The sequence below is a fragment of the Callithrix jacchus genome, chromosome 10 (genome assembly GCF_049354715.1).
Source record: "Callithrix jacchus isolate 240 chromosome 10, calJac240_pri, whole genome shotgun sequence".
Taxonomy (NCBI): domain Eukaryota; kingdom Metazoa; phylum Chordata; class Mammalia; order Primates; family Cebidae; genus Callithrix; species Callithrix jacchus.
The window spans coordinates 113,196,680-113,223,431 of NC_133511.1; the positions used below are offsets into that span (position 1 = coordinate 113,196,680).

The 26,752-nt window shown below is 43.7% G+C and overlaps 1 protein-coding gene across 1 annotated transcript in view; it reads left to right on the top strand.

Annotated features, from left to right (window-relative positions):
* The window catches only part of PTPRJ (protein tyrosine phosphatase receptor type J), a 195,156-nt gene extending 169,241 nt beyond the window's left edge, over positions 1 to 25,915 (top strand). The window contains exons 13-25 of the mRNA XM_035262703.3: positions 259 to 469; positions 584 to 708; positions 2,590 to 2,677; positions 5,354 to 5,395; positions 5,900 to 5,908; positions 6,007 to 6,094; positions 7,936 to 8,026; positions 9,947 to 10,020; positions 10,131 to 10,265; positions 14,357 to 14,476; positions 18,324 to 18,484; positions 19,236 to 19,371; positions 22,320 to 25,915. Coding sequence (XP_035118594.3) covers positions 259 to 469; positions 584 to 708; positions 2,590 to 2,677; positions 5,354 to 5,395; positions 5,900 to 5,908; positions 6,007 to 6,094; positions 7,936 to 8,026; positions 9,947 to 10,020; positions 10,131 to 10,265; positions 14,357 to 14,476; positions 18,324 to 18,484; positions 19,236 to 19,371; positions 22,320 to 22,478 — 1,439 coding nt within the window. The 3' untranslated portion in view covers positions 22,479 to 25,915. The remainder of the gene's footprint in view (positions 1 to 258; positions 470 to 583; positions 709 to 2,589; positions 2,678 to 5,353; positions 5,396 to 5,899; positions 5,909 to 6,006; positions 6,095 to 7,935; positions 8,027 to 9,946; positions 10,021 to 10,130; positions 10,266 to 14,356; positions 14,477 to 18,323; positions 18,485 to 19,235; positions 19,372 to 22,319) is intronic.
* Positions 25,916 to 26,752: the final 837 nt, after the last annotated feature.

Below are 26,752 nucleotides of genomic sequence, written 5' to 3' on the forward strand. Positions count from 1 at the left end.
TGTTAGCCTTTTGCACCTTCGTTTTCTTGTCTGTAAAGTGGAGACAATAAGCTGGTGTGATGGGGATCATGGGGATGAAATGAATTACTGTAGGTGAAGCGCTTAGAATTCAATGTAAGTCAAACCTGGCACAGAGAGATACTTGAGAGATGGCTACTGCATCACTATCACCCAGTATCACCACCACGTAGATACGCAGGAGACGAAATCTCTCTGCCATCACTTCCTTATGATTCTCCTTCTGTGTGCCTTTCTTAGCTGGTCACCCTTCTGCAGATGTCCTGAAATACACATATGAGGATTTCAAAAAGGGAGCCTCAGATACTTACGTGACATACCTCGTAAGAACAGAAGAAAAGGGACGTTCCCAGAGCTTGTCTGAAGTTTTGAAATATGAAATCGATGTTGGGAATGAGTCAACCACACTTGGCTATTACAATGGGAAGCTGGAACCTCTGGGCTCCTACCGGTAACATCTTCTGATTCTTGCTCTTTGGGAACTGAGCCTTGTGAGCCTAAAGCTCAATGTGCCTGTGGTTAGACACATCTCAGGGACCTCATTCTGCTCTTTGTCATTCCACAGGGCTTGTGTGGCTGGCTTCACCAACATTACCTTTCACCCTCAAAACAACGGGCTCATCGATGGGGCCGAGAGCTATGTGTCCTTCAGTCGCTATTCAGAGGCCGTTTCCTTGCCCCAGGATCCAGGTAGGGTGAGCACAACAGTCCTGGCACTGGTTCTGAGGTGTTTTGCTCCAAGTGTCCACAGAAGACCAGCTGCGTGCATGCCTCCCTCAGACCTTCAGGAGGGTTGGTGTGCCCAGCTCTCCTCTCCCAGAAGTTGAGATGTCACTGGGTCACCACACTTACTGGGCTTCCTCCTCCCAGGCCCCACATCCTGGACCCCACACTCTCCCTTCTCTAAATGCCAGTTGCCCTTCCAGTCTGCAAAGGTTATTCAGTCCTCTTATCTCTGTGTGGTCACTTGTGTGCCCGTATGCTGTGCACACAGCTTGATGCAGTGCATTGAGTCCTTAAATACTAACATCAGAGGAAGCCACAGAATTTGTCTTGTTCAGTGCTGTTTATTTTACATCATAATTTCAATTCTATTTATTGATTTATTTTATTTTTCTGAGATGGAGCCTTGCTTTGTCACCCAGGCTGGAGTGTAGTGGCGCCATCTTGGCTCACTGCAGCCTCACCTCCAGGTTCAAGGGATCCTCCTGCCTCAGCCTCCCAAGTTGCTGGGATTACAGGCACCTGCCACCACACACTGGGCTAGCTTTTGTATTTTTTTTTTTTAAATAGAGTCTCTCTCTGTCACCCAGGCTGGAGTGCAGTGTCATGATCTTGGTTCACTGCAACATCTCCCAAGTAGCTGGGATTACAGACATGTGCCACCAACCACACCTGGCTATTTTTTTATTTTTATTTTTAGTAGAGACAGGGTTTTGCTATGTTGGCCAGGCTGGTCTCGAACTCCTGACCTCAGGTGATCCACCGTGCACTTTGGCCTCCCAAATGTTGGGATTATAGGCATGAGCCACCAGTTTATTTATTTTATTTTTGAGACAGAGTCTTGCTCTGTTGCCCGAGTACAGTGGCATGATCATAGCTCACTGTAACCTTGAATTCCTGGGCTCAAGGGATTCTCCCGCCTCAGCCTCCCAGGTAGCTGGGACCACAGGTGTGTGCCACCATGCCTGGCTAATGTTTTGTAGAGATGGGGTCTTGCTATGTTGCCCAGGCTGGTCTTGAACTGCTGGCCTCAAGCCTCCTTCCACCTTCTTCCAGAGCTCTGGGATTACAGGCGTGAGCCACTGTGCTCTGCCCACTTTTTGGAAGTAAAACTGTTAAGGCCCAGAGAGGGGAAGTAACTTGCCCAGGGTTACACCATGGCTTTAGAGGCAGGCCTGAAATTCTGGTCTTGGACCCTTGTCAAGTGCTTCTACCCTTTATCACGTAAACCTAAGTGATATAGGAGCTTCGGGGATCCAAGAGGGCCGCGTCCCCTACCTTCAAGCCAGAGGTGAAAGGACCAGCTTGTTAGTTTGTCTGGTGTTTCTCCTAGTTGGTGCTTGTTGTATGCAGGAAAGAATCCCTGCCCCAGAAGGAAAGTTTAGGGAGTAGGCCCCACATCCTTCCCTGGTAAACAAATGGGTTTCCTGTCGCCTGAGCATGGATGCTGCTGTATGTGGGATGCTGTCACCTCTGACTTTTTGACTTTCTGCAGAAGTATGTGGGTGCTAGTCTCAAAAAGTCAGAGGTGGCAGGAAAAATCCCTGAAAACCCAGCCCAGTTCCCTAAATTTGCAGTTGAGGAGACTGAGACCTGGAGAGGAACAGTAGCTTTCTCAGAACCCTCCAGGTAGTAATGGGTTGGGAACAGGATGCATGGACTAGTGTTAGGTCCAAAGTTATTTAACTCGTGTGTGCGTGTGTGTGCGTGCACACGCGTGTGTGCATGCATGTGTATTCCACATGCACACCTGAGCCCTCTGATGTTAGGGTCCTGGGCTGGTTATTAGCACATTGTGTGGCCTGCAGGTACACCTCTTCAAGTGTCTCCCATTTGGACTTTTCTCAGGTGTCATCTGTGGAGCGGTTTTTGGCTGTATCTTTGGTGCCCTGGTTATTGTGACTGTGGGAGGCTTCATCTTCTGGAGAAAGAAGAGGTGATACTGCTTATGCTGATAATAGTGCTCTGGTCTTTAAGGAAGCTTTCTATTAAGGAACATTTCAAACATTCACAGAATTGGAAGGAATGATATGATGAACGCCATGTTCCCTTCACCCACAGCGTTCTGCATTTGGTCAGTCCTCTTTCCTGTGCCCCCAGCTGGGTGATGTTGATGTGCTCCCAGCTGTCGCATCTGGCCATTGATAGATGCCACAGTGTGGGATGCTACTGTCAAATGATGTGTTCTTGTTTATAAGTCAGTTTCATAGTACTAGGATGCTGAGAGATTTCATTTTAGAGGTAGCTCAGTTTTAACACCAGCTCTGTCTTTGACCAGCTGTTTAGGAAGCTGGTCAAAGTTTCCTTGATGTCCTCATCTATGATAGGAGGATGATCACTGCAGCCAACTTGTGAAGCTGAGCTTAATGTCCTCATCTACGATAGGAGGATAATCGTTGCGGCTTAACTTGTGAAGCTGAGCTTAATGTCCTCATCTACGATAGGAGGATAATCGTTGTGGCTTAACTTGTGAAGCTGAGCTTAATGTCCTCATCTAGATAGGAGGATAATCATTGCGTCTTAACTTGTAAAGCTCAGGAGGATCAAATAAATAAGGCACTTCTCAGTGTCTTGTACCTTTTATCCTATTACTATTATTTTATCTATACAACTGCCCTGTGAGGTCATTAAATGGTAAAAGTAGCAGCCCTTTTGTGAGTGCTCACCGTGTGCCCACATCTGTGCTTTCCATGAATTATCTCATGGATGAGGCTCTGTGAGGCAAGTCCAGTAAGTCCCTTCCAAGGACGCAGACGCTGAATCAGGAAGTGTGGAAACGGAACTTGAACCTGGTCTTTGCACTTCATAGCACACCCTCTTGTCTGACTGTGTCACGTGTGAAGCCTGTGCGTGTTAGTTGGGATTTCTTTGCTATCAGGTGTTGTCAACCAGGGAATCTCCATTCTGCCCCAGGCGTCCTCATGCGGTCCAGGCCGGTTCATTGTGCTGCCACCCTGCCCTGTTGAGCTGACAGGCGGTGCTTATGCTCCAGCTTTTAGATTAGGTTCTGATTTATTTTTTCTTTTGAGATGGAGTCTGGCTCTGTCCCCCAGGCTGGAGTGCAGTGGTGTGATCTCGGCTCACTGCCACCTCTGCTTCTTGGGTTCAAGCGATTCTCCTGCCTCAGCTTCTTGAGTAGCTGGGATTACAGGCATCACCACCACACCCAGCTAATTTTTATATTGTTAGTAGAGACAAGATTTCACCATGTTGGCCAAGCTGGTCTCAAACTCCTGACCTCGAGTGATCTGTCTGCCTCAGCCTCCCGAAGTGCTGGGATTACAGGCGTGAGCCACTGTGCCTGGCCAGATTAGGTTTTGATTTTAGAGGGGAAATGGATGGGTCAGTGGCTGGATAAAACAGCTTTACTGTTTCTTGTTAAAAATAAGAGTAATAGATGCTTATGGTGAAAAATACAGAAAAGAAGAACAAAAATAAATAGGAAATCTGCAATCACAGAATCCACACAAAACTACTCTTGACATTTTGACGTGACCCAACTCACAAATGCGTGCACACACATGGAGTCATGTTACACGTTAGTATCTGGCCTGCTTCATTCAGTTCAGACATCGGTGGCAGCTTCATTTCGTCATCAATATCTTTTCTTTTTTTGAGACAGAGTATCGTTCTTGTTACCCAGGCTGCAGTGTAATGGTGCAGTCTCTGCTCACTGCAACCTCCACCTCCTGGGTTTGAGCGATTCTCCTGCCTCAGCCTCCCAAGCAGCTGGGATTACAGGTGCCCACCACCAAGCCTGGCTAATTTTTTTGTAATTTTAGTAGAGACGGAGTTTTGCCATGTGGGCCAGGCTGGTCTCAAACTTCTGACCTCAGGTGATCTGCCTGCCTTGGCCTACCAACGTGCTGGGATTACAGGTGTGAGCCACCGTGCCCGGCCCATTTCATAATCATTTTAAGTGGCCACAGAGTATTCAACTGTATGGAAGTACCATGATCTATTTAATCAATTTCCTAGATGTTTTTATTTTTTTTCCCCCTTGGCCACAGTTACTTATCCTTGTGCCTAAATCTTTGGACACATTCACGATTATTTCCTTAGGCTAAATTCCAAGCTGGGCAAGTGTTGTGTCAGTGGGTATGCATGCTTTTGGTTTTGATACATACTACCAAATGACCTTCCAGAAAGTTTTTCTTAAACACTAATGCAGAGTTCAGTCAACAGTGCAGGAGTGTGCAGATGCCTCACCAACTTGCCAGTTCCGGATCTGATATGGTTTTTGGTTTACTGCATTCACTTATAGAAAAGCTTTCTCAGAAATAAAGTATGAAATAATGACTCTTTCTTTACAATAAGGTGATGTCACTGCTATATATTTGCAGGGAAGTTCTTAACAGTGACTTGGATATGATTTTTTTCCTTCTTTTAGATAGTACAAAAGAAAGTAATCTCACAGATTTGTAATTGGCATTTGCAGCTTGGGTCATTAAGTTTAGTATTAGGGGGCAGGATTTGGTGTCGTCCATGAACTGATGCCTGAGGAAAAGGTGTAACACCTTTAGTTCATAGATGACATCGACTCCAGGTACACAAGGGAAAAGCACAGCAAGGAATCTTTTATGTCTAATGGGTCTCTTTTCTCTTGAAACAGGAAAGATGCGAAGAATAATGAAGTGTCCTTTTCTCAAATTAAGTAAGTCTCTCAAATTATGAGCTTTATTTTAGATCCTCCCTTCTGTTTAGTGACTATCTGTAAAGAATTTTTGATGGAACTTGCTGTCATTTTTCCCGATTGGCACATTTTGACCATGATCATCAGGAAGTTTTTGGTAGCTCTGTTTTCTGCAAGGAATCTATGTTTTATTAGTCTCCTGAAGCCAGCTTCCTTGTCATGTTCTACTTTTCTACCAATAAATACATACTTTTTGATTAAAAATGTCAAATAGGTTATCAAGATCCAGGGGAGAGAAGAACTTACTTAAAGTCACAAAACCAATTAGTTACACAGTAGGGTCTAGAAATCAGATTTCCTGATTCATATTTTAGTGTTTTGTGAATAATGGAACTCTGACATTCCTCTTGCCAAATTATACCCTGGGTTTTGTTGTTTTGGGAAGATGTTTATTGTCATCTCTAGAGTATGAATGAATGAGTCTTTCTAATTGCTTATTTTTTTCTTTTCCTTTCTATCATGAAGACCTAAAAAGTAAGTAATCTCTTTATTTGTTTTAATGACTAGTATTTTTCTATTTGAATATGGATTTCATTGAATGTAAAAAATCCTGATAAGTTTTTTTTTCTTAGATCTAAGTTAATCAGAGTGGAGAATTTTGAGGCCTACTTCAAGAAGCAGCAAGCCGACTCCAACTGTGGGTTTGCGGAAGAATATGAAGTATGTGGCTATAAATACTGTGTTTTTAATTGTATCAGGTTCCAACCCAAGCTGGGGTCCAAGGAGATGGGTGGCAGGTAGCTGAAAGGACACTCAAGGGACCATAGGCAGTTGGTACTTGGCTTTATTCTCTCTCCTACAGAGTTAGCAGTGCAGTTATATTACTCACGGACAATAGTGGCTCAAAGTCAGGTATGAGCTCACACAAACAGTTTTCATTAAATGGCTACATAATACATGGGGTTGTGCACCTGCACTCCAAACCTGCTGTGTCATACTGTCCTGGATGTCTGCCTCGGCCTACTCCTGACAAGCATAGCCACTTTCCTTACAAATTGGCTTACGTTTTTCCTGAAAGTTAGAAAACTGTTACAGAAACTAGGAATTCAAGTCAGGGAACTATTAGCTAGGATACTTAGGAAACTGTATGAACTAGAAAGAAACCAAATGGGCATGTAGAAGTCTGGGGCTTGACGATGGTGTGGCCCAGGGTGGTTTGTGAGGCTTACGTGAAGGCCTACAGAAGGACTTTCTTGGCCAGTGTCTGCCTTTCAGTGCCCCATGTTCTGCTCCAACCAGCCCAGGAACTAGCCTTGTTCAGAGTGTCCATGTAAGCTTGTCCTCCTGTGCTGCCCTGTCCAGCAATTCTGCCTTTACTCTCCTGAAATCCTGCCCAGCACTCAGCACAGTGCACATGCTGCCTCCTCCATGGGCTTTCTGGGGTCCTATCCTGAATTCTGTGTGCTCAGACTTCCTTGTTTCCTCTGTAACATGTTGCTTGGTACCAATATTCAGCATTTCTTTAATTCTGGCTTGTTGTAATATTAGTTTTTTCTGTGTATACCTCTCCTCCAGGTTGCAGCTGCTTAAAGGCAAGGGTTGTCCTTTTTCCTATATTCTGACCTCTGTATTAGTTTCCTAGGCTGCCATAAAAAAGCACCACAAACTGGGAGGCTGGAACCACAAATCCCAAATTAAGGTGTGGGCAGGGCCACACTCCCTCCTAAGCCTCTGGCAGCATCCTTTCTCACCTCAGCAACTTCTGGGAGCCCCAGACATCCCTTAGTTTTGTGGCAGCGACACTCTCATGTCTCCCTCTGTGTTCACATGGCTGTCTCCCCTCATGTGTCTATGTTACTTTGTCTCTTTTCATCCTATAAGGACGCCAGTCATATAGAATTCAGGGCCCACTCTGTTCTAATATGACCTTATTTAAATTTGTTTACATCTGCAAAGAATATTTCTAAATAAGATCCCACTCATAGGTACTTATTTAGAAATAAGGTACTAGGGGTGAGAAATCCAACGTATCTTTTTGGGGCACAATTTAACCCACATCACCTCTACATTTCCACTTTGATCTGTTGTTACCAGGACACCACGGGTTTTGTCTAGGTCCTGCTCCTTGCCTTATAGAAAGCCAATCACTGAGGCAACAAGTATTGCCAGGGAAGAAAGCTTTAATTGGGTGCTGCAGCCAAGGAGATGGGAGCTCAATCTCAAATCCATCTCCCTAACTGACTAAAACTAGGGGTTTATTTAGCAGGAAAGAAATGTAACAATGTGTAAGAAAACAGGAACTAAGGAGGGACAAGGAGTCATCGAGTGCAGTGATCTGATGAGTTTCAGTTCTTTGATACTTCCTGAAGATCCTTTCCTGAGAAAGGAACTCAGATAAAACAAATACAAGTTTCAGGCTTTAATAGCATAAGGGTAAATTTCTATGTTTATCCAAAAGCAACTTGTCTATGGGACTATTGGGCTGGTTTCATTGTCATATGCTATGCTAAGTATGAATAATATTTGAAGACTAAATAAATCAACACCTCATTTGTTTTCAGGATCTGAAGCTTGTTGGAATTAGTCAACCTAAATATGCAGCGGAACTGGCTGAGAATAGAGGAAAGAATCGCTATAATAATGTTCTGCCCTGTAAGTTGTTTTATCCGCAGCATCTTCTCTTTTTTCATTAGTGGCCATCAGATCTCTAACTGGAGAGGGGAAGGAATCAGTGATCTAAGTAACCACTTCCATAACCATTCATTAGTCACTTACTTCCACAATCATCCACATTAGTCACATCCACATTAGTCACCTACTATGTGCTAAGCACTATATTTAAGTACATTATATTTAATTTAATCCTCACAACAGCCTTACAAAGTAGGCAGTAGAATATTCATTTTGCATATGAGGAAAATGAGGCACAGAGTGGTTAGGTGACTTTTTCAAGGTCACACAGATAGTGACAGGAAAACTAGGCTTTGGACTGGGTCTGTCTGTCTCATTGAGGGAAAAGGTCAGAGTCTGTGTTCTTCACCCTTCTGTCTCACAGCTGTTTATTTCAATTCTATAATTCTGGAATGAAAGTGAGCAGAGGGAGACAGACAGGGAGTCACACTTTCTGTGTCTAGACACATGGGCTGAGTGAATTCCACAGCTAAGTATGAATTATATTTAGCTTGTTTCCTGTTTTTGAGAATTGACAATGTCTGCATTTTGGTCAACAGGGATAATAGTAAATTGAGTTTGAAATGAGAATTATTTATTACATCAAAGCATTAGATGAAATGTAAATACTTCTCTATGGAAAGTTCATCATAATCTCTCTTGGGTGAGGATTAGGGCACAAAGAGGAGTATAAATAGATTGTAGCGATGTTGTGATGTAGCTGACTTTGTCTTCTTTATTTGAAGCTGTGTTTTTCATTCCTGGACTAAAACCTTAAGTTCTTTTTAAATTCAGCATTTTCTAGTTCCTGGGTTCTTTCTCTCCATTTATCCCTCTGTACTTGACAAGGAATATTGGCCCATGTTCTGAGGGAAACGCTTTTAAAACTAGGCTGGGGGACCTGCCTCAGTACTGCCCTTTTAAGAATAACTCGGGATTATCGCCTCTTCTTGTGAATGTCTGTGGAGACTCTCAGATCTGGAGTCAGAGCTGGGAAGTGGGTGTTTGAGTATTGTTTTTATGGGGAAGCCTTTAGGCTGAGACTCAAGTTAGTACTGCACTTAGCACTGTGATGTTATTTTGTCCAGAGGAAGGTGAGGAAGTACAATCAGAGACAGGGAAACTGAGGTGGTGCTGCTTCTGGCTCAGCCTGACACTTGCACTTCTGAGGTTATGATTTCATCTCTTGAGTTGGGCAAGTTTGTGTGTATGATTTTGAGATGATGATAATATTTCTAAAACATATAATTCTGTGTTAGAGATCCTCCCACTCATAGCAGTCTTATACATCGATTTTTTCTTGAACTTGGAGCTCTCTTTCTATATCAACTTGTTTATATGAGAATAGAGGCAGAGTAGATAGGTTAACCTAGGGAACTACTGTGTCCTAGTGGAAGAGGCACTAGATTTGGATTTTGACTGTCCCTTACCAGATATATGGATTTGGAGATGTCATTTAATCTCTATAGCCCCCTGTTTCCTCATCTGTGAAACAGGGCAGAGGCTTGTAGGGTGGTTTTGAGGAGTAACTAAAATTGTTTAGCATATTCCCTCATGTTAGCTCATGGTAGATACCTGAGGATGCTAATAGTAACAGGTTCATTTTATCTGAGAAGGCGTCTGGTGTGGTTAAGCTTTTGGGCCCTGGTGTCAGGCTGCAGGTTCAGATCCTGGCACTGTCACTCATTAGCTCTGCTCTGACGATCATGTGACTTCTCTGTGCCACGGTTACATAGGGTGATCACAAGGATTAAAAGAGGTGATCTGTGTGAAATGCCACACTGTGCATCTTCAAAGACAAATCCCAGTGTTGACATTTTGAATTTCTTTTTTTTCTGTTTTGTGTCCAAATTTACTAAAACATTTACTTATAATGAGGACTTTTTTCTTTTCACATCATAGATGATATCTCCCGAGTTAAACTTTCGGTCCAGACCCATTCAACAGATGACTACATCAATGCCAACTACATGCCTGTAAGTGGGAGGATGGTCTCACAGCACTGGCTTGTTTTAATGAAATCTTCAGAGCACTTTGCTTTTCTTTCTGTTTCTTTGAGGTTGACTATGTTCTTTCCCATTTTTAGGGTTACCACTCCAAGAAAGATTTTATTGCCACACAAGGACCTTTACCAAACACTTTGAAAGATTTTTGGCGTATGGTTTGGGAGAAAAATGTATATGCCATTATTATGTTGACCAAATGTGTTGAACAGGGAAGAGTAAGTATCTTTTTTTGTTTTTAAAATTTAAAATTACATTAAATTATTTACTTTTTATTGTGGCGGAAGGGTATCTAAAAAACCACTTGTTAAACATTATTCTTAGAAACTTGTTTTCTGTCTTTTTTTCCCTTAAGAGAAACATTTAAAAACATTCTTTAAGCAAATTCTATTTTGTCATTATCTTTTTTTTTTTTTCTGAATTGGAGTCTCACTCTGTCACTCAGGCTGGAGTCCAAAGGTGTGATCTCGGCTCACTGCAACCTCCGCCTCCCAGGGTCAAGTGATTCTCCTGCCTCAGCCTCCTGAGTAGCTGGGATTATAGGCATGCGCCACCATACCCAGCTAATTATTTTTGTATTTTTAGTAGAGATGGGCTTTCACTATGTTGGCCAGGCTGGTCTCAAACTCCTGACCTCATGATCCACCTCCCGTGGCCTCCCAAAGTGCTGGGATTATAGGTGTGAGCCACCATGCCCGGCTGTCATTATCTTTTTTTGTGGACAAATACTGTCTTCTATTTGTTATGTCGCTGCTGGAGTTAATAAATAGCAGGAATGGGTTAGTGCTGGGGAAAAATCTCCCAGGCCTAGTGCAAAATGCTTGTTCACGGTGTGGCTCTGTCTTTCATTGCCCTGTGAACATGGGCAAGCTCATCATGTCTCTAAGCAACCAGCTTCATCTGTGAGATGAGGGTTTTCATCAACTGGGTGATTTTCAAACTTAGGTTGAACACTGAACCTCCCTGCCTCCACCCCAGCTTTTTTTTTTTTTTTTCATTTTTTTTTTTTGAGACAGGGTCTCCTCTGTCAGCCAGGCTGGAGTGCAGTGGTATGATCATGGCTCACTACAGCTTTGAATTCCTGGGCTCCCTCTCACTTCAGCCTCCTAGTAGCTAGGACTACAGGTGTGCACCAGACACCTGGCTAATTTTTTTTTTTTTTTAATTTTTAGTGGAGGCAAGGTCTTGCTGTGTTGCCCAGGCTGGTCTCAAACTCCCGACCTCAAGTGATCCTCCTTCCTTGGCCTCCCAAAGTGTTGGGATTATAGGTGTGAGCCATTGCACCTGGCCTGGAACTCTTTCTTTAAGCAAAATCTCAGACTTATCCCTGGATAAGCCTCTGTGGCCCCTTCTCTCCTATGATGTCCTGAAATCCCTCTGCTGCTTCCATCAAAGAGAAGATTTTTTTTTATAGTAAAAAAATTCTGTATTTCCACAAATTGATGTGAAGAGAACTAAAAACACATGCTAAGCTCGAAAACGCTGTGCCTTAGGAATGGGACTGAAGGTTGCCACGTGAGTTGTTTTTCAGTGTAGGTGCATTGCTTGAGGAATAGGAGTTGACTTCTTAAGCCAGTGGATCTCAAACTTTAACTTCCATCAGAATCACCAGGAGGCGGGGTTCTACCCTCAGAGTTTCTAATTCAGAATTGCATTTCGGCCAGTTTCCGGGGGATCCTGCTGCTGCAACTCTGGGGTGCACACTTTGAGTGGTCCCCGGTGATAGCGGGAGCCCATCAGGCATCATTTCTTTCTTTTTTTTGAGATGGAGTCTCATTCTGTCACCCAGGCTGGAGTGCAGCATCATGATCTCAGCTCACGACAATGCCTCCCAAGTAGCTGGGATTACAGGCATGCGCCACCGACCACACCCGGCTATTTTTTTTTAAATTTTTAGTAGAGACGGGGTTTTACCATGTTGGCTAGGCTCGTCTCAAACTCCTGACCTCGGGTGATCCACCTGCCTAGACCTCCCAAAGTGCTGGGATTACAGGGGTGAGCCACCACGCCCAGCCCAGGCATCATTTCTTTTAATGTTCTTGATTTCACTGTAAGCTAGCAGATGTTTATCCAACCCCTGGTTTGTGTCAGGTCCTGTGCTAGAGGCTGGGGATATGGAGGAGGGAAAGATGACAGAACAGTAAGAGATAACAGAGCAAAAGAGATGACGCCTATCCTCATGCTGCTTGTGATAGAGGGTGGGCTCCTTACCCTCTTCTTGAATCAGGAGAAGAGGCTGTAGTAGAAATAAAAGCATTTTCTTAAATGGATGCAAATAGACCAGGTGCGGGGACTCACATCTGTAATCCCAGCATTTTGGGAAGCCATTGCGGGCAGATCACCTGAGGGTCAGGAGTTTGAGACCAGCCTGGCCAACATGGCAAAACCCCATCTCTACTAAAAATACAAAAACTAGCTGGGTCTGGTAGCACACACCTGTGATCCCATCTACTAGGGAGGCTAAGGCAGGAGAGTTGCTTCAACCTGGGAGGTGGAGGTTGCAGTGAGCCAAGATCATGCCACTGCTTTCCAGCCTGGGCAACAGAGACTTAGTCTCAAAACAAACAAACAAACAAATAAGAATGCAAATAAATTTTATAATACAGTTGAGCCCAGGGCCTTATACGTGAAACATTCTGATAAATCTGTTAGATACACAAAAATGACATAATTACATAATGGAGAACATGAAGATGAATTTAAATGTCCCTTGTTCATCTTAAGTCAAGATTAAAGTGGGTATTACTGACCCTGGGTGAATGGGGAAGGGAGCTAGTGTATTTTCTGCATTAGATACTCCATATGTGTTATTTCTTTCCTGTAACAGCCCTGTGAGGCATTATGATTTATAGATGGGGAAACTGAGGCTTGGAGAGTTTAAGAACTTGCCCACAAGGTAGCAACAAAAATACACCTGGTAAGAGGCTGAGCTGGGAATCAACTCTGTGCCAGCATGTATCCAGATCCTGGGTTCTTTCTTAGGAAAATACAGATCTCATAGCCAGAGTCAGAATCTCTGGAGAGAACCCAGGAATCCCTTTTTAAACAAAACAAAGCCAGGCGCAGTGGCTCAGGCCTGTAATCTCAGCACTCTGGGAGGCCAAGGTGGGAAGATCCCTTTAGGCCTGGAATGCAAAAGCAGCCTGGGCAACATAGTGAGACCCTATCTCTACAAAAATGCAAAAAAATAGCTGGGTGTGATGGCACATCCCTGAAGTCCCAGCTACTCAGGAAGCTGAAGTGGGAGGATCACTTGAGCCTAAGAGTTGAGGCTGCAGTGAGCCATGATCATGCCACTGTATCCCAGCCTGTATGACAGAGTGAGATGGTCTCAAGGCAAACAAACAAACAAACACACACAACTCCCCAAACAACTCAAACATCTCAGGTGAGTCAGATAATCAAATAGCTTTGAAAACCACCAACAGTAGAGCACACCTTGGAATATTGAGTATGTGTGTGTATGTATGTGTGAGTATGTGTGTGTGTGTGTCTGTGTGAGTGTATGCGTGTGAGTGTGTTTGTGTATGTGTAGTCATTTGCCAAATGGGGATTCACATATTCTTGGAGAGCAGGCGTTTCCTGGTTTTTATTTCTGTTCACATCTGCCCACCAACTTTATAGAAATCAAAGACCCCAGAATGATTTAATTTGATTCTCTTTATTGGTCTGTGTATTTGTATTACAACCGATGTATATCTGAAAGCTTTGGGAAAAGTCCTCATTTCTTCCAGCTGCCTGGGGTTATGGGAGAAGATGAGGTCAGTGTACAGTTGTGGAGTGGCTGCTCTAGGGGCCAAAGGGAGCTGGATCGGCACTGTGTCCCAGGTCAAGGGGCAGCTGTTGCTCTGCTCTAAATCAATTTTCATGCAGAAACCCGGGCCTAGTGTAGGCAGATCTGATTTTTAAAGAGAAAATAAGTCTAGATTTGTATGAGGAATTTTAAAAGAGTTGGCAAGAATTGTAAATGAAAAAAAGAAAAAACAAACCATTCTGTTAGGCGCTATGGTGTGTCCTTAGACGCAGCTACTCGGGAGGCTGAGGCATGAGGATTGCTTGAGTGCAGGAATTGGAGGTCGTAGTGTGTTATAATCACATCTGTGAATAGCCACTACACTCCAGCCTGGGCAACATAGTGAGACCTTGTCTCTAAAAAATAAAATAAATCAATTCTATGGGTCAAAAAAACCTGACTAGAAGGGTCTGATCCCATCTCCGAAGCCAGTTTTCAATAGCGTCTCCCTTGTGAGGTTTTGGTGATGGGAGATGGCAGATCTGAGTATTTTTATAAAAATGCAATTTGTTGCAGACCAAATGTGAGGAGTATTGGCCTTCCAAGCAGGCTCACGACTACGGGGACATAACTGTGGCGATGACATCAGAAATCGTTCTTCCAGAATGGACCATCAGAGATTTCACAGTGAAAAATGTAAGTAAGAAGTCGGGATCAATTGATCTCATGTAATTACCATATGTTAATTTGGGAGTGATTTGTTTTACGTTGATATTAACTAGTATGTTTCCCTATGCATTGAGAAATGTTTTGCTCCCTTCTTAACAGAACAGAGCAATCCATATGCATGTATACTCCAAGGCAACCCCTTAGCTTGACTTTCCTGGGAAATTTACTTTTTTGGAAATTTCCTAAGTCATTCCTGAATAAAATGAATCATAAACTGGTGGCCCTGCATCAGAAACTCTTTCCTTTCTTTCCACTTCCAGCAGACTTGCTCATAGATTTTACAGAACAAACCGTAGCCTTTTGGATTATTTGGTTACAAATATGGCATCAGGAGCGGCCACGTGCTGTTAGGCGTCATTGATAACAGTTACATTAATAGGATTCCAGGGCATATGCACACAGCCTCCCTTCTCTTCAAGATTTACAAAAGCAAATCCAATTAAATTGTGCAGGCATTCTAGGAATTCAACTTTATGTGCCTTTTTTTCTTTTTTCAAGGATGCTTTGAAAATAGAGGCAGTGCCATGAAACAGCATTGGTATCTGTTGATGGGTGTGTACGTTGGTATAACACTTTGCTTTGTATCAGGGTCCTAAAACTATTTTTTCTCTCTCTTTTTTTGGTGTTTTTTTTTTTTTTTTTTAAATTATACTCTAAGTTCTGGGGTACATGTGCAGAACGTGCAGGTTTGTTACATAGGTAAACACATGCCATGGTGGTTTGCTGCATTCATCCCCCCTGTCATCTACATTAGGTATTTCTCCGAATGTTATCCCTCCCTAATCCCCCCAGCCCCTACTACCCCTCCCCTAGCTCCCCCATCCCCCAACAGGCCTAGTGTGTGATGTTCTCCTCCCTGTGTCCATATGTTCTCATTGTTCAACATCCACTTCTGAGTGAGAACATGTGGTGTTTGGTTTTTGTTCTTGTGTCAGTTTGCTTCCAGCTTCATCCATGTCCCTGCAAAGGACATGAACTCATCCTTCTTTATGGCTGCATAGTATTTCATGGTGTATATGTCTGGCACATTTTCTTTATCCAGTCTATCATTGATGGACATTTGGGTTAGTTCCAAGTCTTTGCTGTTGTAAACAGTGCCACAATGAACATGTGTGCGTGTGTCTTTATAATAGAATGATTTATCATCCTTTGGGTATATACCCAGTAATGGGATTGCTGGGTCAAATGGTATTTCTATTTCCAGATCCTTGAGGAACCACCACACTGTCTTCCATAATGGTTGAATTAATTTACACTCCCACCAGCAGTGTAGAAGTGTTCCTATTTCTCCACATCCTCTCCAGCATCTGTTGTCTCCAGATTTTTTAATGATCACCATTCTAACTGGCATGAGATAGTATCTCAATGTGGTTTTGATTTGCATTTCTCTAATGAAACATCTACTCTCTTTGATTTGCTGGTTTGAAGTTTGAGACTATCAAAAAGGCTTATTCAGAAAGATGAGTCTCAGCATTATTTATAATAGAGGAAAACTTTGGAAACCATGCAGACATTTAGCCTTTGTAGAAAGGATAACTCAACTATGACTTGTCTGCTTATAATATCATTATTCAGCTATTAGAAATAATGGGCCAGGTGCAGTGGCTCATGCCTGTGAGGCTGAGGTGGGCAGATTGCTTGAGCTCAGGTTTGAGACCAGCTTGGGCAACATGGTGGTGAAACCCTGTCTTCACAAAAAACAAAACCAAACCCAAAATTAGCCAGGCATGCTGGCGTACACCTGTAGTCCCAGCTACTCGGAAGGCTGAGGTAGGAGGATGGCTTGAGCCCAGGAGGTCAAGGTTGCAGTGAACCAAGATTAGGCTGCTATGCTCCAGCCTAGGTGACAAAGCAAGACCCTGCCCCTCCCCCCCAAAAAAGAAATAATGGATGGGTAGACTATATAATTACCATGGGGACATGGCAGGATGTAATGTAAGAGAAGCATTTTAGGAGATGAAAATTTATGCTTATTATGAATAGTGCATAAAAGGAAAGCCAGGAAGTAGATTCAATGGAGTTGAATCTTTGAATCTTTTGGGTGGGTGGGGTCTAGTTTATGACATTATCCTTGAAGGTTCTGTAAGTCATGGATAAAAGTATAGTATATTAAGTTTGAATTCTTTGCTAATTGCTGTGTCTCAAAGGGTCTGGCCTCAGTATTTCAGCTCCTCCTCTGGAGATGCCATCAAAGCTCTTGCCATGCACTGATCTGGCCACCTAGATAATGCAGCTCACGGTAGAAAAATGTCATGCTTATTTCTATAGATGCTGCTCATTTAAACTGACTGGCTTCTCCTTGGTTGCCTCCACTGCCTGGGGCTTACCCTTGTGGAGGGGAATTTTGGGTGGAGTTGTCCACATCATTTAAAAAAATTGCTATTAAATGATTATTATTTTTTATTAACTAAACTCCAGACTTTATTCGGATTTCATGTTTTTCCACTAAAGCCTTCTTTTGTTCCAGGATCTGATTCAGGACACCACATGGCATTTAGTAACATGTTGTTTTTTAATTCTACGAAATGCATGAATACATTTTCTTTTTGAAAACTGAGAACATTGCAAATAGAGCTAATGGCGTCCTTTGACTACCACCCCTAACCTGAGCCCCTTTGCCCCTCTGCGAAGATCATACTAAGTATAACCCTCTACGCTTCTCCCTCATTCTCTCCACCTCCTCCCCTTTCCCACCCCAGTCCCTTTCCCCTCCCCATCCCTCTCCCTCCCTTTTTCTTCCTCTTCCCCTACCTCCATCTCTCACAGCTGGTTTCTGTCTTTAGATCAGTACTTTCGGTTAAATCTGTGGATGTTAACTTTATCTCTGATGAGGTCTTCCAGCACCTCTCCCCTCATTCACACTTTTTTCCCTGCTGTTTTCCAAATGTTGAATACTGCAAATTCATTGTTCTTATAATAAATATACATTTGAAAAAATGAGCATCAGAGGGTGGCTGTCATAAAGGAGACAGGAATGCCTGCAGTGCAGATGTAGGTCTCATAGGTATGGTCATTCCCGGGTATGGACATAACAAGTACAGCTGAGTTGGGGTCAGGACGCGCCCCAGCTGGGGTGGGCTTCTGGTGCTTCAAGGTATATATGCTTTGGTACGAGGTAGGAAACCAGTCTGTGTAATAATGAGCTCTGTTGACTTTCAGATGTTGAAACCAGTCTGTGTAATAATGAGCTCTGTTGACTTTCAGATGTTGAAATGGATTTTTTGGGGGGGAGTCCTTTCTCAGCTTCCTCCAGTTCTAAATATTTGCCTGGTGCTTGGTAGTGGCCTGTCACTTTCTTTGCTTCTCTAGGGGACATGGTGATTTATGAGGCCATTCGTGCCCAGAAGGCGCTGATGATCATGGTTGTATTTGCGTAAATTATTTTTGGTTTTTATGGTCAGTGACATTCTCAGGGGGGCTTGGGGCTGTGGTTCATGAAGCGCTAAGGAGGTGCAGATGTAAGAATGTGAGTTAGTTATTGACAGGCAGCTGTGGCAGGAAGGGAAGGATCTGAATGCAGAGTTGGAGGATGAGGGATTTCTGTTGCATCTGAAATCAGCGTCGGGGAAATGACTTCACTTCTGTGAATCTCTGCTGCTTCATCTTTAAAGGGGGAAAATAAATTCTCCTTCTTGGGCATATTGTGAGGGTGTGATGAGCAAGCACTTTATCAGCTGCTCTGCACATGTAAAGTTCCAGTCTGTGGTCATTACGACTCCTGGTTGGTACTCAGGCTCTGCTTGATTTCCCCTGCCTTTTTGATGTTGTCAGGCAGCCTTTCTCTCTGGATCTTACTCATTTACTTGGTTTTTAGATCCAGACAAGTGAGAGCCACCCTCTGAGACAGTTCCATTTCACCTCCTGGCCAGACCACGGTGTTCCTGACACCACTGACCTGCTCATCAACTTCCGGTACCTTGTTCGTGATTACATGAAGCAGAGTCCTCCTGAATCGCCGATTCTGGTGCATTGCAGGTACACAGATGGCACGTCATGTGCGACAGATTTCAAATGTCATATGTATTGGTGAGCACTTTCCAAAAGCAAGGCCTAAGAGGGAATGTAATAGGCACTTACGAATTCAGGAAAGGTTTGGATAAGAACAATGGACTTACTCCCTCAGCCCTGAGCTTCCAAAACAGGGCTTGGCAAACTATAACCCATGGATCAAATCTGGTCAGCTGCTGTATTTGTAAATAACGTTCTGTAGGAACACAGCATGCCTATTTATGTGTATATTGTTTATGTTTGCTTTTCTGCTACAATGGCAGAAAGAGACCATACGGTTTGCAAAGCTGAAGATGTCTGGCCCTTTACGGAAAAAGTGTGCCAACCCCTTACAATAAGAAGTTAGCTTTGAAGCTAAAGGAATTGATTTAGGACAGAAGACAGGAGGGGCTGTGTGGCCCAGTGGGAAATAAATTGATATGAACATGCCATCCTAGGTTATGGTGGCAACTTGAATGGGACTGAGATTGAAGAAGCTCGAGCAAGGGGTCGCATGTGTGGCATTTGACTCAGACGTGAGTTTGCGACTTAGGCCCCAGTCCCAAGCTAGTGCTGTCCGACTTGCTGAGGTTTCCATTGAGCAAATGTGTACTGGTCCTGCTCATTGCCCTCAAAGTATGACAGTGAAGGAAAGCAAGATTATGTACAAATGGGGAACTCTGAGCAGCTCACAGTCGAGTTAATCCACTGTAACTGGCGTATTTCCCTTTTCTCTCAGTGCTGGGGTTGGAAGGACGGGCACTTTCATTGCCATTGATCGTCTCATCTACCAGATAGAGAATGAAAACACCGTGGATGTGTACGGGATTGTGTACGACCTTCGAATGCACAGGCCTTTAATGGTGCAGACAGAGGTGAGGCCAGGATCCGTATTTGACATTCCATCCTTCTCTTCCTTTTTGTTTTGAAGTGGAGTCTTGCTCTGTCGCCCAGGGCGGATTGCAGTGGCTTAATTTGGCGCACTGCAACCTCTGTCTCCTGGGTTCAAGTGATACTCTTGCCTCAGCCTCCCGAGTAACTGGGATTACAGGCATGCCTACCACACCCAGCTAATTTTGGTATTTTTAGTAGAGACAGGATTTCTTCATGTTAGCCAGGGTGGTCTCTAACTCCTGACCTCAGGTATCTGTCTGCCTTGGCCTCCCAAAGTTCTGGGATTACAGGCCTGAGCCACTGTGCCTGGCCCTTTCCCTCCATTTTTAAAAGATTGCGTTGTGTCATGTACTTGTGTTAAAATATATTATCCTTCCAGATCTTTCCAGCCCTTGGCTGTGAACTAACACTGGATTTCTTTGCAGACTGTAAGCTGATTTGGGATTAAATTACCCAATACAAGTGATATAGTAGTACTGATATCAGTAATGGAACTACAAACTGAGATAGTGTGAGGATTCTTTATCTTGCTGCCTGACTCATTAAATAATCTTAGGACATCTTTGAACTTTGGCTTCTGGTTCATAAAACTGGTATTTTTTGGCTGGATGTGGTGCCTCTCACCTGTAATCCTAGTACTTTGGGAGGCTGAGTCAGGCAGATCACCTGAGGTCAGGAGTTCAAGACCAGCCTGGCCAACATGGTGAAACCCCATCTCTACTAAAATAGAAAAATAAAAGTAGCTGGGCATGATGGTGGTTGCCTGTAATCCCAGCTACTCAGGAGGCTGAGATGGGAGAATTGCTTGAACCTGGGAGATGGTGGTTGCTCTGAGCCAAGATTGCACCACTGTACTCCAGCTTGGGCAGCTCAGTGAGACTCCATCTCAAAAAAAACAAAAACAAAAACCCTGGTGTTTTCCACTTTTTTTTTCCTAAGAAGGTCTATCTTTAAAATAAGCGAATGAAACAAACTCATCAAACATTAATAATGTGACATAGCATAATGCTGCATAACTGTTAATATAGCAATTTATCTTCACCTAGCTGTGTAAAATTTAAAGAACATCAATTATTATAGCTACAGAAGGGTGGCTGACCAGTGGAGAAAATGAATGCTTAATCTCTACCGTATAATTTCTGTACTACTGTTGGATTTGGTTTCACCCAAAATGTTACCGAGAAGCCGCATTTTTGAGGCATGTTTTCAACAGAACATATTGCGAAGTTGCCCTTCTCAAAGGGGTGAATGTTCCTTGACCAGAATGAGAGCAGAATATTAATTTTGTATCAGGCTGTCGTCCTGTACCGATTTAGAACTCTATGAATATGTGCTGTGTTTTTGAGTCTAGCAGGGAATGTTCTAGATGCCTGGGTACATTGTGTACTCTGGGGTGAGCTTGGTGGTTGTGGTGGAGTGAAGTTCACCTCCTGTGTTGGTCAGAAAAGAGATTTTTCTTTTTTCTGCTATAATTATATAAAGTAGTATTTCTCAATCTTTTACCCTTTTTTGAGAAACAGGGAAATCTTATACCTGCTCCTGGAGTCTAATCTCTTCTTTATGTTTAGAACACAGTACTCATTCATATGAAAGCACTTAACAATTTATTTTTGTCTTACTCTTTCTTCCCCAGTCCTTCTCCCTGGAGGTAGCCAATATTTATAGTTCGGTGTACGTCTTTATAAGGCTCTTTATGTGTATCTGTAAACACAGAAACACACACACACAGAGACACAGACACACAGAGAGCACTTTGAAAAAATTGGATTCTTTTTTTTTTTTTGGAGATGGAGTCTCGCTCTATCCCCCAGGCTGGAGTGCAGTGGCGCGATCTCAGCTCACTGCAACCTCCGCCTCTTGGGTTTCAGCAATTATCCTGCCTCAGCCTCCTGAGTAGCTGGGATTTCAGGTGTCTACCACCATGCCCTGCAAATTTTGGTATTTTTAGTAGAGATGCCATGTTGGCCAGGCTAGTCTCAAACTTCTGACCTGAGCTGATCCATTCCCCCCGGCCTCCCAAAGTGCTGGGATTACAGGTGTGAGCCACCACACCTGGCCAGATCTTGTTTTATATATGTTGCTTCTCTGTGATTTTTTTCTCTTACAGTATCATGGATATCTTTTTCTTTTTTGAGACAGAGTCTCGCTGTGTTGCCAGGCTGGAGTGCAGTGGTGGCATCTCAGCTCACTGAAACCTCCGCCTCCTATATTTAAGCGATTCTCTTGCCTCAGCCTCCCGAGTAGCTGGGACTACAGGCACACACCACCACACTCAGCTATTTTTTGTATTTTTAGTAGAGACAGGGTTTCACCACGTTGGCCAGGCTGGTCTCCATCTCTTGACCTCATTATCTGCCCACCTTGGCCTCCCAAAGTGCTGGGATTATAGGCGTGCGCCACCGTGCCTGGCCATGGCTATCTTTCTGTGTCGGCTTATACGCCTTTTCCTCTTTCTTTCTTCACTACCTGTAGATTCTGATATGCCTGACTGAAGGGTGGTCCTCCTCCAGCTCCACCTATCATCTCCTTTTGCCCCTTGCTTGAGCGTTACTGTTGATTATGACTGCACAGCCCCACTGGCCAACATGATCTTGTCGGACATATTATTGTTCGAATGTGTGTGTGCGTTCTTTCCTCTCCATCTCCTCCTTCCTTTGCCCTTCCCTGACACTGTGGCGTTTCTCCCTGGGGAGAGGAGGTGTGGAGTGTGCTCTCTGCTTGGAATTCATTGATGAAGGATGTCTTGCTTCTGTGATTTCAGATCTCACCACAATGCTGTTACCTCTTGAAATACGTTCACTTCTGTTTCCTGTTGGGTGGATGGGGTTTGGGAGTGGGGTTGCGGAATGACCTGTTTGGAAATAATTTTGGGTGCTAATTTCTGGGACCTGTGTTCATTTTCTGTCTCTCTCTTTCCTTTTTCTATCAGGACCAGTATGTTTTCCTCAATCAGTGTGTTTTGGATATTGTCAGATCCCAGAAAGACTCAAAAGTAGATCTCATCTACCAGAACACGACCGCAATGACAATCTATGAAAACCTTGCGCCCGTGACCACGTTTGGAAAGACAAATGGTTACATCGCCTGATTCCAAAGGAAAACCCCTCTGGAGTGAAGCGACCGTCGTGCCCACAGCAAAGGCCCACGCCCCGATGTCGACATGTTTTTATATGTCTAATATCCTAATTCTTTGTTCTGTTTTGTGAGAACTAATTTTGAGGGCATGAAGCTGCACATGACAGATGACAGACTGGGGCTATTGGGGGCTGTGGACAGGTAGGGGGCAAATCACCTGCATTCCTGATGACCAATGGGATGAGGTCACTTTTTTTTTTCCCCTTGAGGATTGTGGAAAAACCAGGAAAAGTGAGCTATGATTTTTTTTTTTTTTCCAAAACAGTTTCTTTTTTAAAAAAGACTATTTTATATGATTCACATGCTAAAGCCAGGATTGCGTTGGGTTGAATATATTTTAAGTATCAGAGGTCTATTTTTACCTACTGTATCTTGGAATCTAGCTGATGGAAAATACCTAATTGTGGATGATGATTGCTCACGGAGGGGTCTATGGCGCCTCTTCGGATGGGTTTTCTATTTGAACATGTGCCTTTTCTGAATTATGCTTCCACAGGCAAAACTCAGTAGAGATCTATATTTTTGTACTGAATCTCATAATTGGAATATACGGAATATTTAAGCAGTAGTTTAGCATCAGAGGTTGGCCTCCTCGGTAACATTCCTGTTCTCATTTGATCAGGGGAGGCCTCTTTGCCCCAACCCCACTTCCCCTGCCCCTTGTACATTTGTGCTCCATTTTTTTCTTCCTTTTTCCCTCCCACTTTTTCCAAAGACTTCTGTTGTCAACATTTCAGCCCATTGGTTGGGTGAGAATGGAGACTTGAATATCACCTTGAGAATTTCTGTGGGTGGGAGTGGGAGAAGCAGAGGAATCCTACAGTGACAAAAATCTTTTCTTGTCCCTGTATTATCCTTTTTCTCATGTCTGTATTTGGTATGAAGGATTATTTAAAGGTGCAATATGTGACTTAGTGATTCATGATGTTCTAGGTTTTTAGTAACGTTTTACTCAGGTTGGCATTTTATGCATCTGTGTCCGTGTGTGTGTGTGTGTGTGTGTTCAGAAGCGTGGCAATCTGTGAACACTTTGGCGTGAATTCAGTGTCAGATTAACCCCTCCTTCCCCAAAGTCCACTGGCTTTAGTCTCTGTCTGCCATGACGCATATTGGAATCTACTGTATATATATATATACTAAGCTCTCAAAAACAGTCATTCCTATGAATTGAGGTGTACAAAGTTTGAATTTGTATCAAAGATGTAATTATTATTTTTAAAACCTCTTTTCACTATACTGCTGCTGTAATTACTTTGATTTTTAAAATGTAGATGAATTTTTTTTTTGCTTCAGGTGTGTATCCACCAAGAATTTCTGAATTTATGTGGATTTACTTTATTGGTACATAATCTGTAAACTTCTCAAGGCATTAACATGAAAAGAATTTCTTCTTCTTTTTATTGTATATTGTGGCTCAGGTTATATTTTGAAGTTTTGAGTTTATCCTCCAATAGGCAATGAAGTAGACGAGGTTTTATGAAGGAATAACCAAGTCCCTGGAGTCCTGTGGCTGCTTCCACAGTTACACGTCCTGCTGTAGACAGGAGAGGTATGTCCTGTTGAAAATGAGAGCGGGCTGGTCCAGCGTCCTGGTCCCTCCTGCCTCTGCCACGCCCCTCACCTCACTGGCACTTTGAAAACTGACTGGATGCATTAATGGGTCTTTTAGTTCTAAAGGGCGAACCACACTTTGAGGGCCCTGGGTGTGGTTTGGAGGGTGAGTGCTGGATGCCCTTTTTCCTCCTTTCCCTTTGAGGTACTGAAAGGATGAAAAGGCGGTATCATGTTTTGGGGAGAATCTTACTTCTCAAGTGGAAATTGCACTTTTTGCTGAATCCTTTGCATTTTTTTGGTAGTGAGCAGTTCATTGAGTGTCAGGTCCTCAAAGGAATGAGTCGGCCAGGCTAGGTCGGGTCCTCTTGACTTAACTTCAGAGGGCGTCTTGGCTCAGTAAGTGTGAATCAGGGAAGCTGTGCTGTCCTCGGGGTGTTGCATGGAGCTGAGTGTGGGTGGATTCCTCCCATACCTTCACACTGCCTCCGACTCATACAGATCCTGGAGCGGTCTGTACTTCATTCATAGGTCCCTGTTCAGGTGGCAGTTCTGTGGGCTGTGACCCTCTCCCTTCCAGTTTGTCCAAAACGACTATGATAAGTGGCAAATCCCAGGTAGCTCCTAAGCCCTGTTCTGCCCGCATCACTGCCACAGAGAAGTTAGAGGAAGGGACTTCTTGTGAAAAAAAATCCTTTAAAAGATTGGAATCCTTTAAAAGATTAAAGCAATATAATTGTAAACATATTGTATAAAAATGCAAAACACAGTAACCCTCTTCCCTTCCGCCTGGCGTGGGCTTGGGAAATGGGCAAGCAGCCCCAGCAATCTCGGGAGGAAGTCTTGGGGTGGAGCGGGCTGGGATTCCAAAGGGGCAGGTCACACGGAGGTCACGATGCTTCTCTGCATCCTGAAGAGGGCTGGGGACAGGGCCAGTGGGGGTGGTAAGGGTATTTATAGCACAGAGCTTGAAAAGGGAAGATGAATGTGTAAATATAATGGACACCCAGGCTGGGGGTTGGTCGGAGGCAAGAGGAGGGTGCCTCTGAGCTTCTTCAACCCCTCCCAGAAACAATGAGCTAAAATTGGAAGGGTCCAGTGGAATCGTGGGGATGGCGTGAGCACCCGTGCTCAGTCTTTGACAAATGCATACTGAGAAGCAGCTGGCATGGGTTTCACTGTCAATGGAAGGGCCAAAGATGGGTGGCCAGCTGGTTTGGGGCATTTGGGCCATTGATACCATCTCCCAAGAACAAGGACTTTTTGCTTCCAAAGACGAATCTAGTGACGATCAGCACCAGCAGGAAATGACATTTGGTGTCTGCCCACTGCGGCCACGCTGTGACCTCCAGCCAGGCTTCAGCCTAATTGAATCCACTGGATTTGTGCTTTGTTAAGTCAGAGCCTCCTGGGGGTTGGGGATAGAGGGTCGGAGGTCAACTGTGCAGCCAGTCGCGTTTGTTCTTCATCTGGGATGAAAAAGCCTGGTTCCCTTTTGAAATGCTTGATTGTACGTATTAAGCTAAACTAGTCTTGGTGACTGATGTTGATTTGCCTCAAAAGTCTTAAGTTCTGGGTTTTCAGACTACTGTGTAGCAGTTGTGTGTTTAACATACTGTAGCTTTTTCTCCCTTGGGGGCACATATGAATAGGATGTGTTGATGTGGACTCTAAACTGTAATTTTCTTGTAACTATTTTGGAATGATGCATATTTCTAATGTTTGTTACACTTGTACAGAGTATTGCTGTTGGTTGCTTTTTTTTTTTTTAAAGGAAAAAATGGCCTGAAAAAAATTTTTTAAAGACTTACAAATACCAAATATAAAAAACAGTCAATGCATTGTGGCTTTGCTTCTTTCTTTCCTCTTCTTTTTTTTTCTTACAATGTACCAGGCAGTTTACTGGCCTGCATTTTACTTGGGCATCCTTAACAAAAACACATTTCTCTTTGGGATTTCCAAATTATTTTAGTTTTCTAGGACTGTTGTTACGAGTACCACCAACTGTGGTTTAAACAACCGAGATTTACTTCCTACAATTTTGGTGGCGAAAAGTCTGAGATACAGGTGAGGGCAGGGCTGCTTTCCTGTGAGACCTGTCTTTTTTTTTTGAGATGGAGTCTTGATGTGTTGCCCAGGGTGGAGTGCAGTGGCACGATCTTGGCTCACTGCAACCTCTGCCTCCTGGGTTCAAGCGACTCTCCTGCCCTTGCCCCCCGGGGGCCTCTCTTCTTGGCTTCCAGGTGGTTGTCTTCTCCCTGTGCCTCCCAATCTCCTCTTCTTATAAGGACACAAATCATACTGGATCAGGGCCCACCCTATTGACCTAATTTTACCTTAGTTACCTCTTTAAAGACACTCTCTTCAAATGTCAAATTCTGTTGTACTGGGGTTTAGAACTTGAACATATGAGTTTTGGAGGGGAACTCAGTTCAGCCCATAACACACATTCAGGGCAATTTAGTGAAGAGGAGACTTGGAAGAAGTGGCTGTATGTCTTAAGACTGTGTGTGTTCCCAGAGGGGTGGAGGTGCGAGTCTGCAGGTAGATGGATACCCAGTTGGTGGGGGGACCCCTGGGAGTTTTAGAGGGCTTTTGTTGGTGGATGTGAGGAATCCTAGAATTGCTGGAATACTGTGGCAATTTGGGTAGTTTTAATTTCATCTCTTTCTCTCT